Here is a 17852-nt window from a genome sequence, read left to right as displayed (position 1 = left end):
AGTGCGGCCCTTTGTCCAATTCCTCAATGGCCTGGGCCGTCTTTCTAGCCCCGTTGATCACTTTGTCATGGTAGCGAACGCAGTGTAGCTTGTCAAAACAGCGCGCCAGCTCAAAGTCACTCCGCCGCGGTGGCTCAGTGGTTAGGGCGCTCGACTACTGATCCGGAGTTCCCGGGTTCGAACCCGACCGCGGCGGCTGCGTTTTTATGGAGGAAAAACGCGAAGGCGCCAGTGTGATGTGTGATGTCAGTGCACGGTAAAGATACCCAGGTGGCCGAAATGATTCCGGAGCCCTCCACTACGGCACCTCTTCTTCCTTTCTTCTTTCACTCCCTTCTTTATCCCTTCCCTTACGGCGCGGTTCAGGTGTCCAACGATATATGAGACAGATACTGCGCCATTTCCTTTCCCCCAAACCCAATTATTTATTCAACGTCACTCAGCGAAATAATAATAATTGCTTTTTGGGGAAAGGAAATGGCGCAGTATCTGTCGCATATATCGTTGGACACCTGAACCGCGCCGTAAGGGAAGGGATAAGGGAGGGAGTGAAAGAAGAAAGGAAGAATGAGGTGCCGTAGTTGAGGGCTCCGAAATAATTTCAACCACCTGGGGATCTTTAACGTGCACTGACATCGCACAGCACACGGGCGCCTTAGCGTTTTTCCTCCATAAACACGCAGCCGCCGCGGTCGGGTTCAAACCCGGGAAGTCAGGATCAGTAGTCGAGCGCCCTAACCACTGAGCCACCGCGGCAGGTCAGCGAAATGCGGCAGCCGAAATATTAGGAAGAGCGCTGGTTGCCAGAGGTAGCGCGCGCATCTTCGCGGGCCGCGGCTAATTCCCGCGAGGGGAGAGGCACTTGAACTTCCTTGGTTGTCCAGTCCACGGGCCGACAGCGTGCCTCACAATTTGGTGGCGCACGAACACGTGATGCGCGGGCCGCGGGCGAACGATCCGTCGTGTGAATCGGCCTTTACGGCGCGGTTCAGGTGTCGGCTGATATGTGAGACAGATAGTGCGTCATTTCCTTTCCCCAAAAAACCAATTTTCAATTTTTTTCAACCCGGGCGCGGCGGCTGCGTTTTTATGGAGGAAAAACGCTAAGGCGCCCGTGTGCTGTGCGATGTCAGTGCACGTTAAAGATCCCCAGGTGGTCGAAATTATTCCGGAGCCCTCCACTACGGCACCTCCTTCTTCCTTTCTTCTTTCACTCCCTCCCTTATCCCTTCCCATACGGCGCGGTTCAGGTGTCCAACGATATATGAGACAGATACTGCGCCATTTCCTTTCCCCCCCAAAAACCAATTATTATTATTATTATTTTCACCCAAACCACGCCGTAAGGCAAGGAAAATGAAAATAAAATTGGTTTTAGGGAAAGGAAATGACGCCTGTCTCACATATCTCGATGGACACCCAAACCGCGCCATAAGTTAAGGAAAGCACCCTTATATGAGAACACCGTATTCACTAGACGCGCCTTTGTTTATTCCGAACTTTAGAGCTGGCGCGACGGTGGCATCTGCATTTTCTTCACTCTTTTTCAAACATCACCTACCTGGCCACCACTGTACAAGGCCCTGTACATGGGCTCTGGGAAAAAAAAATATCACAAAGATCATGGTACAACTTTTTTCTTTTAGTTTTGTACAAATAATCGCTGGAAAAACGTGCAGAAACCTAACACTTGCTACAAACTCTTTGTACTAACCAAAAATTCCACCCGAGAGCTCTCCTGTGGACACAACAAATTCCGGCAGCAATCGCCGCAGCCTCACTTTGCATACAGGCTATTATTGTGATAAAGACGCGTGACCTGCCCGACTTTATTTCCGGGAAAAAATGGACTGCTTTCTTACCATCCAGAAATCCGCTGCGGAGCCTCCCGAGTGGTTCTCGAGACTAGAGGCGCTATGTATGCTACGAGAAATTTAATATGACGAGGCCAGACTCATGCAGGCTGACTACGACAGTCTCGTATGTGCATAGCGTTTTGTGTGTTTTTTGTTGAGTGTTTTTTTGGTTAAATGTTATGGGCCAAAGCCAGGCAATAAAGAAAAAAAAGAGCTGGCGTGACGGTGTAGCTAGCGAGCTCGTCTCGCACTTCGGAGGCCCTGGTTCGATTCCCTAACTCGACCAATTTACTACTCTGTTTTATTTATTAATGCTTGTGGGATTTTTGCTCACGGCCAACGCCGCCGACGACACCGGCTTTTCTGCGTCACGGGGCCCTTAACGGTGTCGCGTTAATACAACGTGTCTCTGCTGGTGTACTACAGTCGCAGCTTGTTAAGTGCTTTCGAAGGCAACATACAGAGGACTCAAAAGAGCATTCTCGCTATGCCGGATAGGGCTAGAAAACCGAAATATACTGATATGCGTCGGCATAACCATCGCATTAGAAAGTACATCGACGACCAGTTTCTTTATATTCGGTAACTATTCTCAAGCCTGAAAGGAGTATCCTGAATACCTCCCCCCACCCCCTGCTCCCAATTTATGGTATATGGTGGGGAAGGGCTGTGTTTGTCAATTGCCGGTTCGTGCGTAAATGAGCGAGAGGTTTCAATACGAACAAGTATAAATGAAGCAGGTTGCCAACTATTGACACATATAAAGTACTCAGCGACGTACTGGTGGTAACCACGTATGGGACACCCCTGCTCGCAGGCCATATACTGTCTGAGGGTTCATCCCAGATTATAAGCTTTTCCTATCGTGTTTGCATCAGTACTGTCTGTACACTGCTTCCATCATCATTTTGGCTTTCCTGTCTCACAAGACTCTCAGAATTGTTTTTAAATGAAAACTTCTTATTCGCTTTTTGTTTTGTTTTTCGTTTGTTTTCTGAGGTCGAGCAGCCGACCTCAACCTCACAATTTGAGGTTGAGGTGAGGTTGAGTGGGGTCAGCAGTGGCCTCAGGAAAAGTGAGGTGAGGGCGTCAAAGGAGACCTCAACCTCTACTGAGGAGGTTGAGGTTGAGTGACGTCGGCAAATTCTTTTTGAGGTTGAGGTGAGGTCCAGATTTTTGAGCTTAAATGTACACTCTGGTGCTCTTAGTAGCGGTCTCTCTGGCCGCGGGGTTTCACTTTCGCCCGTGTGCACCACCAGAATTACTTGTGTTGCAGAGACGACGGGAATGGCATTTTCAAAAATAAAAAAATACTGATGTGGATATTGCTTAGGGTGGGCTACAAGCCCCTCGATAAACGATGGGCCTAGCTGTAATAGTTAACAAGTTAACTATTGATATATTGACTATGCAGCCTGATAGCTATCACGTCTTAGCCGCATTCTAATGCACACTACACCTGACAATGCTGTGCTGAAGAGTGCGCTCTTCTAACTGAAAATTTTAAGAATTACTAAAAGCCTTCAGTGAAAAACCCTGTATAAGGAGCAGCAGGAGATCATTTACGCGTGAATAGCAAGTGAATCTATTTCAAGCTATGTAACTTTTTACCTGATTTGCATTGCCTGAGAGTACATGTATAATCACGCCAAAATAATATGGAGCATACTTCGACAATCAGACTCCTATCAGGTCTTACCAAGAGAAAATCCGGAGGTACCTAATAGCACAAGTCGCTGATGCGCTGGCGTGTAAACACAAAGAACCGCCATATTTTTTTTTCTAAGTAACGCGTGAGAAATGCTTAAACGCTGAAGGGCGCTCCGTATTATTCTGGTCGCACATGTACTACATGAAAAGCAATATTACGACTACAATGCATTTCTGATAGTATACTTCTCTTTTCAATAGGCGTGCAAGCAGATTGCTGTCACAGCTGGACTTCGAGCGTCCATACACAAATTCAGTAAGTTAAAGGCATAACAGCGCCTTTGCTTATTTAGAGGCGAATAATTTATTCCTAGTGCTAAAGCTACACGTTGCTATAAACGTACTATGGCATCGATGAAGTCATAGTCGGGGATATTAGAGAGAGAAAAAAAGGACGGGGTCAAAAGGACGCTGTGGCAAACTTCAGGACAAAGGGGTGGCTTTGAATCCTTACAATTCGAACCCCGTCTAGGCATAGCTCAAGCAACATAAGATTAGATATGCTACTTTAAGACGGTATTGCTGAGCATACGCCCCATGGAATACGTAATGAAAATCAATTCCCCCAAACCTCCCGAAACACACTAACGTACATATGTTACTAGTTTTGACTAAACATGCTTAGGAAAACCGCAATGCGACAAGCTTGTCTCACGGTCACTTGTTGGTTGACTTCGGCCGTATTTAACGTGATCTCTTACCTCTTTCTTTCACACACTTGTTCTATGCAGAAAGGGCCGTCGCCACGCTGCAGCACCACGATGCAATCACGTGAGTAGTTACGTTTGCGGTGCACAGTTCGAGCATTTGGAATATTTGTGATCTGACAAACGCCCCCTTTTGCGCAGTGGGACTTGCTCAGAAAAGGCAGCCAGAGGTTATTCCCGGCTCATAGGGGACAGCATCTTCCAGTGCGAGGTGAGAACGTTGTGAAAGCCCCTTTTCCCTGCCGGCACAAGATTTCCTTTTCAGTGCGCTAGCACTATGGTTTTCAATCTCGAAAAAACCCATTGTCTGTTTGTCTGAAGGCAGCTATAAACCTACAGACATAAAACAGACTCGGCCGCGCCTGCGCCGCGACTGGGATTCGAACCCGCTGCTGCGCGAACCGATCAGCATCGCTGGCCACTGCACGAGAGCACTACACGCTATCGCCGCAGCCTAACACGCCTCGTGTTAAACTGCAACACTCTCGCGCTGTGCATTGTATGTCGTGTTCTTAGTCAACTCACATCCGCGCGCAATAGATCCAGAACACACCAATATCGCAATGCCCTCTGAGGACGCGTTAAGCGGTCACAAAATTCTATAGTGCGCTACAGCTACGGCCCCCAATCACAGATCTCGGCCGTCTTTGCTTGAAGCCTGTCCTTGAAACCCTATCCTCGAACCGAAATCGAAATTAAACGCGCCGTGCTAGCGCACATACTTCGTATTTGGCCAAGTAAGCTAAATCGGCTGCACTATTTTGTTTACAGAAAATTTGTTTTTAATGCCATGCCAAAGAGGTAGTTCAAGCACAGGCACATTAGTTTCTGCAGCATTAAAAAAAGTTTTTTTTTTGTCTAGCGTTCGTTGGAACCAAGAACACTGTATACGCCAACGAGCGTGACCCCTCGGATAGTAAGGGTCTCTCGTGCGAGACGTCATAGACTCATTAACAGCAACAACAACAGAAAAAGTTGCGCAAACTAGGTTGATGCACTCGAGTTGTGCACGCTGTACGTGATGACTCAGCTTTCGCATCCGGAAGAGTAAACAGAACGAAAACGACTGCAAGATGTAAGAAGGACGCAAAGCAAGCGCTGCGGTGTGTTTGATTTTCATCAATTACAAAGATTTTAATCGTGCTTGTCTCACCGGTATCGTTGCAGAATATGTAAAACTCAAGCGAAATCCCTCTGCAAATCAAAAATATCAAGAAAGCGGCGACCCTAAGCGTTTACGGAGGAGCGGTGTGACTAGCATTGGCTGCAGTCCTCGATAAATTTAAAAGTTGAGTAGACCATTCAAATGATGAGTGGCCCACACACGCCCGCGGGAAACTGCGCGAGCTCTTCCTCACAGTTCGCTGGCACTCGAGTATTGGGGGCCACAGCTAGCGTGCGTATATCAGGCTACCCCAGTTGTCAGTGCATGTCAACAACGTTAATGCACAACGGCGTGTCATTCATTAGCGTACTTCTGCCGTATTTGCCATCGTGTGTGCTGGCAACATGAATGCCGAAGTGAACCATTTTTACGTGTGACATGGCCGCTGATTCGTGGGCGCAAGCCGTAGCTCACACTACTTGGGTGCCACCAAGCTGTCAGGCAGGGTGCAAACAGAATGATAACAGTGGTACGACCGTGGTGTGCTAAGGTGCCTCTCGTCTGAGTAAGAGGCGTTCGGTGCACAAGTTCCGGCCGACTCTCGCAGAAGGTGATCAGCGACGGGATCGTGAGCCTGCTGTGGCGCAACCCAGACAGCTACGAGGAGCCACTACAGTTCTGCCACCGGATGAACGAGACCGTCTGCTATGTCACCGAGAACGAGAGCCAGGTATGCATTCTGATCCTCGATGCACCTACAGCGCTATGCGATCATCCGAAATTCCACACAACACTAGGGGATCTGTTGAGTGATTGTTTAGACATGCCGTTCCATATGACATTACGGGTCATGCTTTCTTGGAAAGGGCTACTGCCAGTAAAACAAACTGAAACTTAACAGGATGTGGATAACTTTTAATGGCACACTCTGTAGTCAACCGCCGACGCTAGATGATTACAACTGGAAGGGGACCGTTATTTGTTTGCAATTAGGCGGAGCTCGGAGGAGAGCTTTTTTAATACATTCCATTCACCGTGACGACAGTCGTCATTCAGCGAATATCATGCCTCAGCAAAGAGACCAATCTATTTCATAGCGAACGAACAAGGGAAAATCCATCGGAGGAGAGTTTTGTGGTTGTCTTTCTCGAAGCGTTGTTCAACTTAGTGCACTAAATTTTAGTTTTTGAAGAGCTGAGCACAAAGCGGAAATATGATGGGTGTTTAGTCTTACACATCCACATGCGGAGTGTTAGGAGCATTGAGACCAGAAGCTGAATCAGACGTAACGGAAAATACTTCAAAACTATACTTAGCTGGGCTAGTTGGTCACACTCCTTTATTATACTATTAGCAACAAATGTAACGCAAACAACGCAACTGAATAAAAGACGAATTGAGAAGCTCTTAGACGGGGGAACCTCAATACTGGTGGAGGTCAATTTCACTCGTATTTTATCTCCAGGAGCTAATATGCTTGTGCTTTTTTGTTGGCACTTCAGTTCTCTTGTTCGCGTTTAATTCGTTGCTGACAGTGCTTGCAGTGCACCAAAACGCGGATAGACCGAGAAGGAATACGAACGCAGCGTCTTGGTGCGCTGTAGCGCTATATAGTATACAACGATGCGAAACCAACTAGCCCCGCAAAACTACTCGAGAGTAATGTTTATAGTATACATTGAGCTTTGTTTTATGAGCTATACAGCACTGTGTCCGTCCTCCCCCTGTGTCGGTCCCCGTCTTGGTGCGATGCAATGAGTATAACGATTACAGCAAACATTTAATTCGTCTTTCTCAGGTTATACCTGTCACTGTTTATGGCTTCACAGCCGCAATTATTCTTGCGTAGAGTGCTCGAACGGCGCACTGCGCGACAAAGGCAGTTAAATTAGGCTGCACCTACCAAATGCGAGGCGATAGTGGCTATATGACTCGCAGATCTAGGCCTACGTTGCTGCATTGAAGCAGAAATATTGCCTTGGAGGCCAACCGCTATGGCCAGATGTCGCTTTAATCGGCGTGTACCATGCCGCTAGCGTGCTTTTACAGGAGACTGATTTGTGGCTGTGCATCGACGAATCATGCTATAGGCGCACGTGTACGAAAGACGCTGACAAAAGTCGACTGTAATAATACCGACCACGCCTGGCAATTGTTGCTGCGTTTATTCTTTCAGTTTCTGGTCGTCGCCTACAATCCGCTAGGGCAGAGGGTGAAGCACTACGTTCGGCTTCCAGTCTCCTCCAAAGAGGGCTACAAGGTCGAGACGCGCCAGCACGAGACCCTGGAAACGCAGGTACGTGAGCGCCGAAAACCTCTAAGAACCAGCTTGAATTGTGCTTTGTGAGCCGTGTAAGTCATACTCCCAGCTGCGAGAGGCAGGGAAAAGGCCTGCAGGTTAAACTCCCACCCTCGAAATACGATCGAGCGTGTCATAAAGCGTGTGAAGCATGAAGCGCATCTGCTCTTGATTGCATGTGCGCCGCTGTTTTGCGCACTTCAGCGCAAATAAATGCCAAATCAGAACCCAAAGTGGGCCACACATTCATGTTAGCTATCCATGCATGCCTCATAGAAAAAAACGCTGTAAATTCTCTAGCTCTTGTTTGCATGACTCCATTACCCTTCGCACATACACATCAACATCGATCTGTGACGTAAGCAGGATGTATTGGCGCTGCTGTCGCCGAAAAAAAAGGGGGGGGGGATAGCAGGGTGTAAACAATTGTTTTCAAAACAGTTTTTAATTTCCCAGTGCACCCATGAAGCCACCTTTCATGGTCAAATCCAAGTACATCCCACGGCGTGATGTGTAAAAATGAAACGTCATTTCAATGCCGATGCGATTTTAAAAAACGCAAATAAGTGTGTGATGGAGTTACTTCGGGTGGAGTACTGGCTGGGGCACCGACCGATGGAAACACACGTAAAATATACTGAGCAAAACAATTTTCTCTCTTCACAGTGCACCTATGAACTTGGCCGTTCGTAACAGCTGGCGATTACTTTTAAGAAACGCATGAAAAACCATGCAACGTTCTTGCAAAAGCTGGTATCTTTTAAAATGTCACGACAAATGTCTGCTGTGATGCTGCACATTCCTCCCACAACGTTTAAGCGCTGTTATGTCTGGCGTGCCTTCCAGTCCAAATGAATAAAGACGCGAACTCCCCGACCAGGATTTCCAGAAAACCAAAGAAATGTGACTGCAAAGACGCGTTCGCGGAAAGAATGGCAGAGGCAGCGACGACAATGGCGTCCCCGTGTGGTCGAGCATTCCATCGGGTCCACGAACCGAGTGTTGTCATCTTTAGTTACGCTGGGGTTGAAAATTGAGAGAGATTAGAGCCTTCGACAAAGGTTCCGCGTTCCGGTTATCAGACGCCGAAGTGCAAGATCTTTCAACACCTGCTTGGAGACAGCCTGACATTCCTGACATCCCTGACTTCGTGAGGGAGGTCTTCCAGCTTCACGCCAGGGTTCATTTTCAATGAAACCAAGCCTGTCGTCGACCCCTTGCTGGCGACACCCTGGACGCGCCACCGCTCCTTGGTGACTTCGCTCACCTTGCCGTACGGAGCAAAGGCTACCCTCACGTCTTCGTCGGGCACGTTGTGCAGCAGCCAGTGCAGCTTGACGCGGACGTCCTGGTTTGCCGGGTCGATGACGAGACAGCGGCGGTCCTTGACCTTCAGTTCGCCGGCAGAAAGAATTTTCGTCACCGCCTCAGCACTCGCGAAAGTAACAGCCCATACATGGCTCATGCGATACGCCCCCAAGGCGATAACCTCGGGGAGCAGCATCAGCTGAGCCAGCGCATCCCTGAAATCTTCGACCCGATAAGGACGGGCCCGCACGTCAGCGTGCAAAAAAACTGTGTTCAACACAACACGTCCTGTAGGAAGGGTAGGCAGAATCACCTGATACTCTTCATCCGAGGCAAAAGCCCTGTTTCCGCGGCCAGACATGACCGCTGTTGCTGCTCCAACGGAGCCCGTCATCGCACGTCCGTCACGCTCGGTGGCCGGAAGTCGAATCCTAGCCACTAGACCACGCCGGAACACGACGACGAGGAGCAAGAGGGCGTTCTAGGCATTATGCGTCGTAAAAGGGAAACAAAAGTACCAAAATGAAGCGTAAGTCTCACCGAGATTTCGAATCGGATCGCTGGGTTCAGAGTCCAGAGTGCTAACCATTGCACCATGAGACCGCACCTTCCGACGCCGGGAATTGAATCCGGGCCTCCTGGGTGAGAGCCAGGTGTCCTAGCCACTAGACCACACCGGAACGAGGAGAAGCGGTTCAAGCGGGTGCACAAGAAACGTCCAAGGCAGTTTAAGTGGTGAAAAGAAAAAAAGGAAAAAAGCGCAGGTCTCACCGAGATTTGAACTGGGATCGCTGGAATCAGAGTCCACAGTGCTAACCATTACACCATGCGACCGCTTTTTTTATTGCCAGGCTTCGACAGAGTACACAAACAAATTTACATGATATCCCTATCAGGAGGGAATCTGACACTCAACCAGCCGCTGCTGCTGGCTTCGTCATGTTAAAGGTCCCTCAGGAACACCAAGGGATCTACCCTCGGGAGCCATTCAGGAACTTGATCGGCCGTTCTTTGTATTTCAATAAACCAGTGCACACTCTCACGAAAGTAAATTCGGGCAGGCCTCACATCCGGTTTGCAGTAGTATCCAGCCATACGCGAGCGCCAAATAGCATGGAGACCCAAAAGCAATATTGTGCCATAAGGTACGCCCTCTTCGTTTTGTAGAGGCAGATACCGGATTCTATACGTGTCTAGAGGAAAGTCTTTCTTGAGCGTTGTTTGCAAGACATGCCAGAAGCAGACGCCTTCCCAGCAGTGCAAGAATACATGATTGATTGTCTCTGGATTCTTGCAAATCGAACAATCTCAGCCCCAAGGCAGAAACATTCCCCTTTTCTCTATAAATGCTTTCACGGCCAGTGTTTCTATGTGTAACTTAAAAAAGAAAGATTTAGCTGCCGGTGGTACCTGACTTTTCTTCACCCGCTTCAACACATTACCGCCCTGGCCTCCACGGTACATGGCCCTGTACAATGGTTCAGGCAGAACAACATCACGTAAATCCCGATAGAGTGTTTTCTTTTTACAGTGGAGAGGTACTGCTGCGACAAACGAGCAGCTAAAAATATAACACTCATTACCACTTCTCTGCTGTATCCATAAATCCGACCTTGAATGTTACCTGTTCCCGCAATCGATTCTGGTAACGCATGGCCCAGCCTTACTTGCCAGAAGGGATCACTCACGGCACGAAAAAATAAAACCTTCTCATGACTTGGCGCAAGAACAGATGGCCCAGGCCTAGGCCTCCATCTTTCACACTTCTAAACAAATTTGTGCCTCTGCATCGTTCCCACCTCGAGGCCCAGACAAACAATGAAAAAATGTGCTGCAGTTTCTGCACGTTGGTTCGTGAACAGTGCAGTACCTGCATCACGTAGCACAGCTTGCTGATGAAGAATAAGTTGCACACTGTAGCCCTCGCGAAAGTCGATAACTGAGTCCCTCTCCACCTGTCAGTTTTTGCACGTGTGTCTTCCAACTGGCTTTTCCAATACGGTATCTGTCTCGATAACACTCCAGTGGAAGCCCGATGTACTTTATTGAAGTCGTCACCCAGGAGACATTCGCAAAGTTAACTGGAGTCGTTGGCCATTCACCATACCACAAGCAAACACATTTCGCCCAGTTTACTCGACTTCCTGTCGATTGGCTAAATTGCCGAAAACAATCGATGGCTTTTGATATGCTCTCATCAACTGCGAAAGTGGCTACGTCGTCCTCATAGCCCAGCAACTTAATTTTTGTCCTTGTAACCTAAAACCATGAATCCCGTCAATCTGTATTATGCTCAAACACAGGGAGCCACGAACTCTTATTTATTATTAGTCTAGCTGTGCAGTTGCGGTACGCCATGGCCACTCCCTCCCTGATGACTAATCCAACATTCACTTGATCCAAAATTAAAAACAAAAGTTCATGTGCCACGCAATGAAAAGCCTTTTCCAGGTCTAACTGAAGAATATCAACACGACTGTCTGTAATATTGCAACACTCAAGAACATATCTTGCTTTATAAACATTAGGCATAATAGAACGGCCTTTGATGCCACACGTCTGATGAGCACTTACTATCACATTCATTACCCTTTGTAACCGCCTTGCTAGCACCTTCATAAATAGTTTGTAGTCGACGTTCGTGAGTGAAATCGGCCTGTAGGCTGTAACCTGCTTTAACTTTTCGCTGTCTTCCGTTTTCGGAATTAGGACAGTGTGAGATAAGCCAAAAGAAGGATGTAGTGCTTTTAATTGATGTGCGTCATTAAAGTGTGCAGTTAGCAAAGGAGAAATCTCTTGCTTAAAGGCTTTAGAGAAAGTCGCACTTAAACCGTCTGGTCCAGGCGACATACGAGAGTTTAGTCTTTATTGCTTTTCGCACTTCAGACTCGGTAGTGGGTTCCTCTAATATCTGTTTCTGTTCATCACCTATTTTTGGCATTGCTTCTACAAACTTGTCTTTGAGTGTGTCAATGCCTACGTCATGTTTTGCGAAAAGCGACTGATAGTATTCACCAAAAGTTTGCTTTATATGCGTTTCGTCATCTGCTATGACTTCTCCCCATTCAATCTAATCAACCCGATTGCACTCAGGCCGGGGTTTTTTCATGCCCAATGCTTGTTTTGTTGGTGCGTCGCCCAAAACCGCCTCTTCGGCTCTCGTACGCATCAGCGCACCGCGATAACGCTCTTCTTCCATAACTTCTATCTTCTGTTTTTCTTTACGTCATCAATCCACAGACCAGGAGCGTTACTCTCCTGCTAGATTAGTTTCCGCAGCAGTTCTCTTAAATTCTTTTCCTTAATTTTTCTCCTATTTTTTTCATGCAGCAAGCCTTTTCAATTGCTTTCATTATAATTTGCTGCTTACATAGCTCCCATTGCTTCCATATCTTTTCTCTTTAATTAGGCACTACTTTGCGAATTTTTCTCTTTTATGTTTTCAACAAAACGTTCGCACTTTAACAACTTATCATTAAATTTCCACAAGTTCCAGTTAATTCGAATTTCGATGGTTGAATTTCGATGGAGGCGAAATCCTAGAGCCCCGTGTACTGTGCGATGTCAGTGCACGTTAAAGAACCCCAGGTGGTCGAAATTCCCGGAGTCCTTCACTACGGCGTCCCTCATAACCTGAGTCGCTTTGGGACGTTAAACTCCCATAAACCAAACTAAACCAACTAAATGCATTGTCTCGTTTTCCTGTGCCTGGACTACACTGCACCAAACAGTGGTCCGATAACGACACAGGTACAACCTTGTAATTGTTACATCTTGGAAGCAGGTCTATCGCCATATAAATATGATCCATACCTGCGTGACTTGACCGCTGAAAGTGCGTAAATTGCACATTTCGCTCGCCTTCTAAACAGTCATCCACATATTCAATATTATATTTATTTACTAGCGCGGACAATCTTTCGGTGCTCCTGTCTGGGTATGCTATCGCTTGTTTCGTCACGTGCAGCCAAGACACAGTTGAAATCACCTATGACGATCAATTGATTGTCGACAGTACAGTACTGTTCGATGATTTCAAAAATTGCTGCCCTCTCCTCGACCTTGTTACGTGCGGAAAGGCAGATTATTCTACACTCCGCATCCAAGTAAGCTTAAACAAGCATAATAAATCGTCCATAAGAACATGTCGCGTAAGCCTGAACAACCAGGCCTGGTAGCTTTTTAAAGAAGAGCACACACCCAGCCCACGTTGAAAGTATCGAGTAACACCTAGAAGTGAAACTCTGCACCATGCTCCCGGTCTCTTCCTCCCCGTCTACTTTAGTTTCTTGTACCGAATACAGATCAATGTCGTAGTCACTTATAAGTCGATATACTTGGCTCTATTTTCTTTTCCCCGCCAATCCCCTTACATTATGTGTGGCTATTTTCAGGCAAAGTACAGAAGCCATTTCGACAGAAAGTGAAGAGACCGAGAGCATGACGCTTAGCTTTCACGTCCAGCGTATTGCTAGACGCTTTATTTAACGCCCGGGCCATCAGGTCGAGCGTCGTGGCCTTGCCGCAAAGGTGAACTTGTGGCGACTCGCCTGTCAGCTGAAACGTTCGGGCGCGGCTTGTAAGCAGGCCTCCGGGCCTGAGTAGCTTTCCCTGGAGGCTCCGCTCCACTGGTTGTAGTCTCGTTGGACTCTTCGTTGCGAGTCAGATCATGAGGACACTTGACGGGCGCACTAATGGTCGCCAAGCCGTTGTCGCTCTCATCCATGCCCTCCCCACACACAGGTTGGGGCACCTCGGTATTTGAAGCGCCTGGAGATCCGCCGTCCTCTGCCATTTTGGTTGCCATAGATCCTGGAAGTTCAGGCTCCTCCCCTTTGTCACTGAACGTCCCGGTGTCCTCCGCCGAAGACGGTGAGGCAACCGTGGCTGCTGCTGCCTTATTCGCTCCTTCTGCTTCCTTAGCCGCCTCCTCAGCTTCACCGACATCCATTTGCAGCTCCGCCTTTTCGTCGTCGAGCGCTGCTCCCGTTGCCGATGCGTAGGTGCGAACGAAATCAGCGTCACCACGGCCGAAACGTTTGCATTTCGTACAGCGACGATTTTTACATTCTCGCCGCACGTGCCCAGTGCCGCGACAGCGCAGGCATTGCATAGGCCTACCAGGCACAACCACAAGTGCCAGCTCTCCCTCAACTCTTAGCTGATGAGGAATGTCTTCGACTGTAACACCTGGCTTCATCTTCAGTGAAAGAGTCCTTGTAGTAGAGGCTTTTTACGTCATGCCTTCAACTCACCACCGCTCACGGATCCCTGCGGTGATCTCTCCGAAAGCTGCAATGCCGTTCTTATGTCTTCGTCATCAACGCCGGGGAGCATTCAATGCAGCCGCAGTTTGACATCCTGCTCCTCGGGGTCGATGATCACCCACCGTCCCCCTTTTCACGGCGAGCTGCCGCTTGGTTGGCTGAGAAGTGCTCAGGGTCACCGCCCATAAGTGATTAACCTGGTCCGGTAGGCAAAGTTGGCAAAAGAACTTGGTACTCGTTTTCTAATAATAATAATAATAATAATAATAATAATAATAATAATAATAATAATAATAATAATAATAATAATAATAATAATAATAATAATAATAATAATAATAATAATAATAATAATAATATACTTTATTAAGCACCCAAAAATCAGTAGAGAAAAAACAAGCCCATCTAAGCCAATGATGGCTTGTGTGCCGTGGCCCGGCATCGTCAGCTAAGCGATGTGGTTACAGTATATATGTACATATTTAAAACCAACAAAGAAAAGAAAATCAGAGTGATAAGCATAGATCAAGTCTCCAGGCATCGAAACAAAAGCATGATGACTACAAACTGCGACAAGCAAAAGGAAAATAAAAGCATACATATGCATTACAACATGCGTACCAAACTCCTCAATTGAGACCGAGAGTCCACAGAAAAATAATCGTCTGACAAATTATTAAATATCCTGGGGACATACACGCAGCGTCTTGCTGCTCCGTATCTCGTAGATACGCGTGGTACCACGAAGCGCGTTTCTTTGCGCAGCAGTCGCGGGGAGACGTGCGGATGCTTGAATTCATCCGTCCAGAAATGACGCAGCACAACCGTAGAAATGAATAAAGATTGAAAGGACTGGAAACCGAGAACATGAAAAATTTCTTTGTTTGATGGTGTCATGCGATTATACGCCACACTTTTTAATGCATTTTTTAAGAGATTATCAAATCTGTCCTGCCAACGCTGGGAGCAGAAAGCGAAAACCGTTATACCATACCTTAACGGGCTGTATGCAAGGGAATGTACTATCATTTTTGTAGTCTGAAACGGCACCAAACGTTTAATGTTAAAGAGTAAACATGCGACAGATCTTAGTTTGGAGCAAACATGCGCACCATGATTATGCCATGACAAGTCACTATCGAAATGAATACCGAGATACTTAACTGAGTTTGTATTTTCGACAGGCGTACACTTACAGGATAGGCAGTCTTGGGTATGAAGGTATACTGGAATGACCGTGGTTCCAATCTTCAAGGAATTTTTGAAGCATACAATTTTTGTCTTTTTTTTGATTGACGGTGAGAGTTTTTAAAAAGCCAAACCATAGCTTCATGCACCGATTGCTGCAGATTTTCAATTGCCTTTTTGTAGTTAATATGTTTCGTTAGAAGGACTATATCGTCCGCATACTGGTACACTTTACCATTTGGGATTACTGAAATGAAATCGTTCACAAATATGTTAAAGAGAAGAGGCGATAAAATTGACCCTTGAGGGACACCGGTACCAATTGATAATTTGCTGCTATAGTATTTGGTACCTACAACAACCATTTGTGACCTATCAGTGAGATAGTTTTGAAGTAGAGTATAGAACGGGCCCCTAAAACCAGTAAGATATAATTTGCGAAGTAATATGTCATGGCAAACTGAGTCGAAGGCTTTGGAAACGTCTAGAAACAAGGCACAGCTATATAGATTGTGTTCAAAAGCAGAATACAAATCATCTGCAAATTCTTCCAGGAGCGAAATTGTACCTCTGCCTTGCACGAAACCAAATTGTCGGTCAGACAAAACTGAAAACTTTTGAATGAAAGAAGTCATAATCTCAAGCAAAAATTTTTCTATAACATGAGATAATGCGGGCAAAATAGATATGGGCCGATAGTTCTCAATAATAGATTTCTTTCCTGCCTTATGCAGTGGTCTTACTAAAGCAGTTTTTAGATTTTGTGGAAAAGTTCCAGTATCTAGGAAGCCATTTAGCATGAAAAGCAGAATATCTGAAAGCGCCTCAAAGTTCCTTCTCAGCAAGATTACAGATATGCCATCTACTCCAGGTGGTTTATTCGTTCGAAAACTGAAAATGATCCGGGCAAGGTCAGGTTTCGAAAACCGCGGTAAAAATGCAGATGCTGCCAAAGAATCATCGAGCGTCACATATTGCCGAGGCTTAGATAAAGCCTCTGTTGAAGCCTGACTGAATAAATGATTGAACAAGTCAGCTGTTTCGACAGGGTTTCCTGGAAAATGTTCTATCACAGATTTTGCAGTCTCGGATTTCCCTCTGAGATGGTTTATCAGCGACCAGGTTTTGCTAGCACTTTTGGATGATTGATTAAATTTGTGTAAGAAAAAGCGACGTTTTTCAGCGCGGAGAAGAGCAACTACTTTATTTCTTGCAATCTTATATTCTTATTGGATGTCTTTATTGTTAGGTGTGCGTTTACGTTTTTTCCAAAGCCAATCTCTGTGAGATATGGCGTGCATAATATCGGAATTAATCCATGCATAACTTTTCCTGCACTTTTTATTCCTGAGAATAGTGCAGGACCGTTAAAAATGTGCTAGACGCTCACAGAAACTATCGTACACTTGGTCTGGGGGCCTACCGTCAATCAACGAAGACCAGGTGAAATTCACAATGAGACTGTCAAGTTTCTTTTGATCCACAAACGTAATCTGAAATTCTGACCTGGTTCTGACCTTATCGCTTGAATACTGCGTGCCGACGAACGATACACTTAGGGATACACGGCAAGCGACAGCATAGTGGTCAGATAATCTATGAGTGATAACACAAGAAGTGAGCGAATGATTAGGTGCTCGAACCGCAATATGATCTAAGCAAGATGTCACAAAACGGCCATTCAACATTTCCTCTCTTGTCGGGGCAATCACCGTTGACGTGAAACCATAAGATGCCAAAACGGATAAATAATCGGATGCTAAGGTATTTGTTGGACATAGGACGTTAATATTGAAATCCCCTGCCAGGCAAACTTGATCCACTGATGACCAGCTCTTCAATGCTTCTTCCAGTTCCAACACAAAACGAGTAGCGCTATTACTTGGGGGCCGGTATACCGCTAACAATAACAGTTCATAATTTACGCAATGCGCCTTTACGGCGAGGCATTCCGCATGCCTGAACGCAAAGTCTACCGATGATGTGTCATATTTTGAATGGATGAATATAGCAATGCCGCCGCCTATACGGTTAGTCCGTGTTATGCTGCAACACCTGTACCCATTTACCGAGAACGTATGTAGGAAATATTCTGACACATTGATTTCTGTGACCACAAAAGCATCTACAATATCAAGCAAAGATTCAGCTAGCGCTTTAAATTCATCCCCGTATTTACGTAGACTCCTAATGTTTATGTTCACAAGTGTAAAATCACGTGGTGACGTGCGTCCAAAAGATTTCTTGAAAGAGGTGAAATCAGATAATTCACTGAAAGTAGCTGCCATCCTGCTTAAGCAATTTTTTAAATATCAGCTTCCAGGATCACACGAATTCTCGAGAGAGGCATTTGAATCCTTTTTTTTGCGTAGATTTTTCCGCCTTTCACCCAGCAGTACTTGAATCCTTTTT

General features: G+C 46.4%; 1 protein-coding gene and 1 non-coding gene across 2 annotated transcripts in view; one reads left to right on the top strand and one right to left on the bottom strand.

The window, feature by feature from the left end:
- LOC144115817 (lysosomal alpha-mannosidase-like) overlaps positions 1-17852 on the top strand; it is a 58493-nt gene that overhangs the window by 10457 nt on the left and 30184 nt on the right. The window contains exons 6-11 of the mRNA XM_077650319.1: positions 3-70; positions 3768-3822; positions 4298-4337; positions 4415-4484; positions 5986-6108; positions 7555-7674. Coding sequence (XP_077506445.1) covers positions 3-70; positions 3768-3822; positions 4298-4337; positions 4415-4484; positions 5986-6108; positions 7555-7674 — 476 coding nt within the window. The remainder of the gene's footprint in view (positions 1-2; positions 71-3767; positions 3823-4297; positions 4338-4414; positions 4485-5985; positions 6109-7554; positions 7675-17852) is intronic.
- On the bottom strand, positions 9594-9665 carry TRNAE-CUC (transfer RNA glutamic acid (anticodon CUC)). Its single transcript has one exon. It is a non-coding gene; the product is annotated as a tRNA-Glu (tRNA).

Source organism: Amblyomma americanum, chromosome 1 (assembly GCF_052857255.1).
Source record: "Amblyomma americanum isolate KBUSLIRL-KWMA chromosome 1, ASM5285725v1, whole genome shotgun sequence".
In the NCBI taxonomy this organism is placed as follows: Eukaryota; Metazoa; Arthropoda; class Arachnida; order Ixodida; family Ixodidae; genus Amblyomma; species Amblyomma americanum.
The sequence above is the reverse complement of the archived record's forward strand: the minus strand, read 5'-3'. Positions and strand labels throughout refer to the sequence as shown.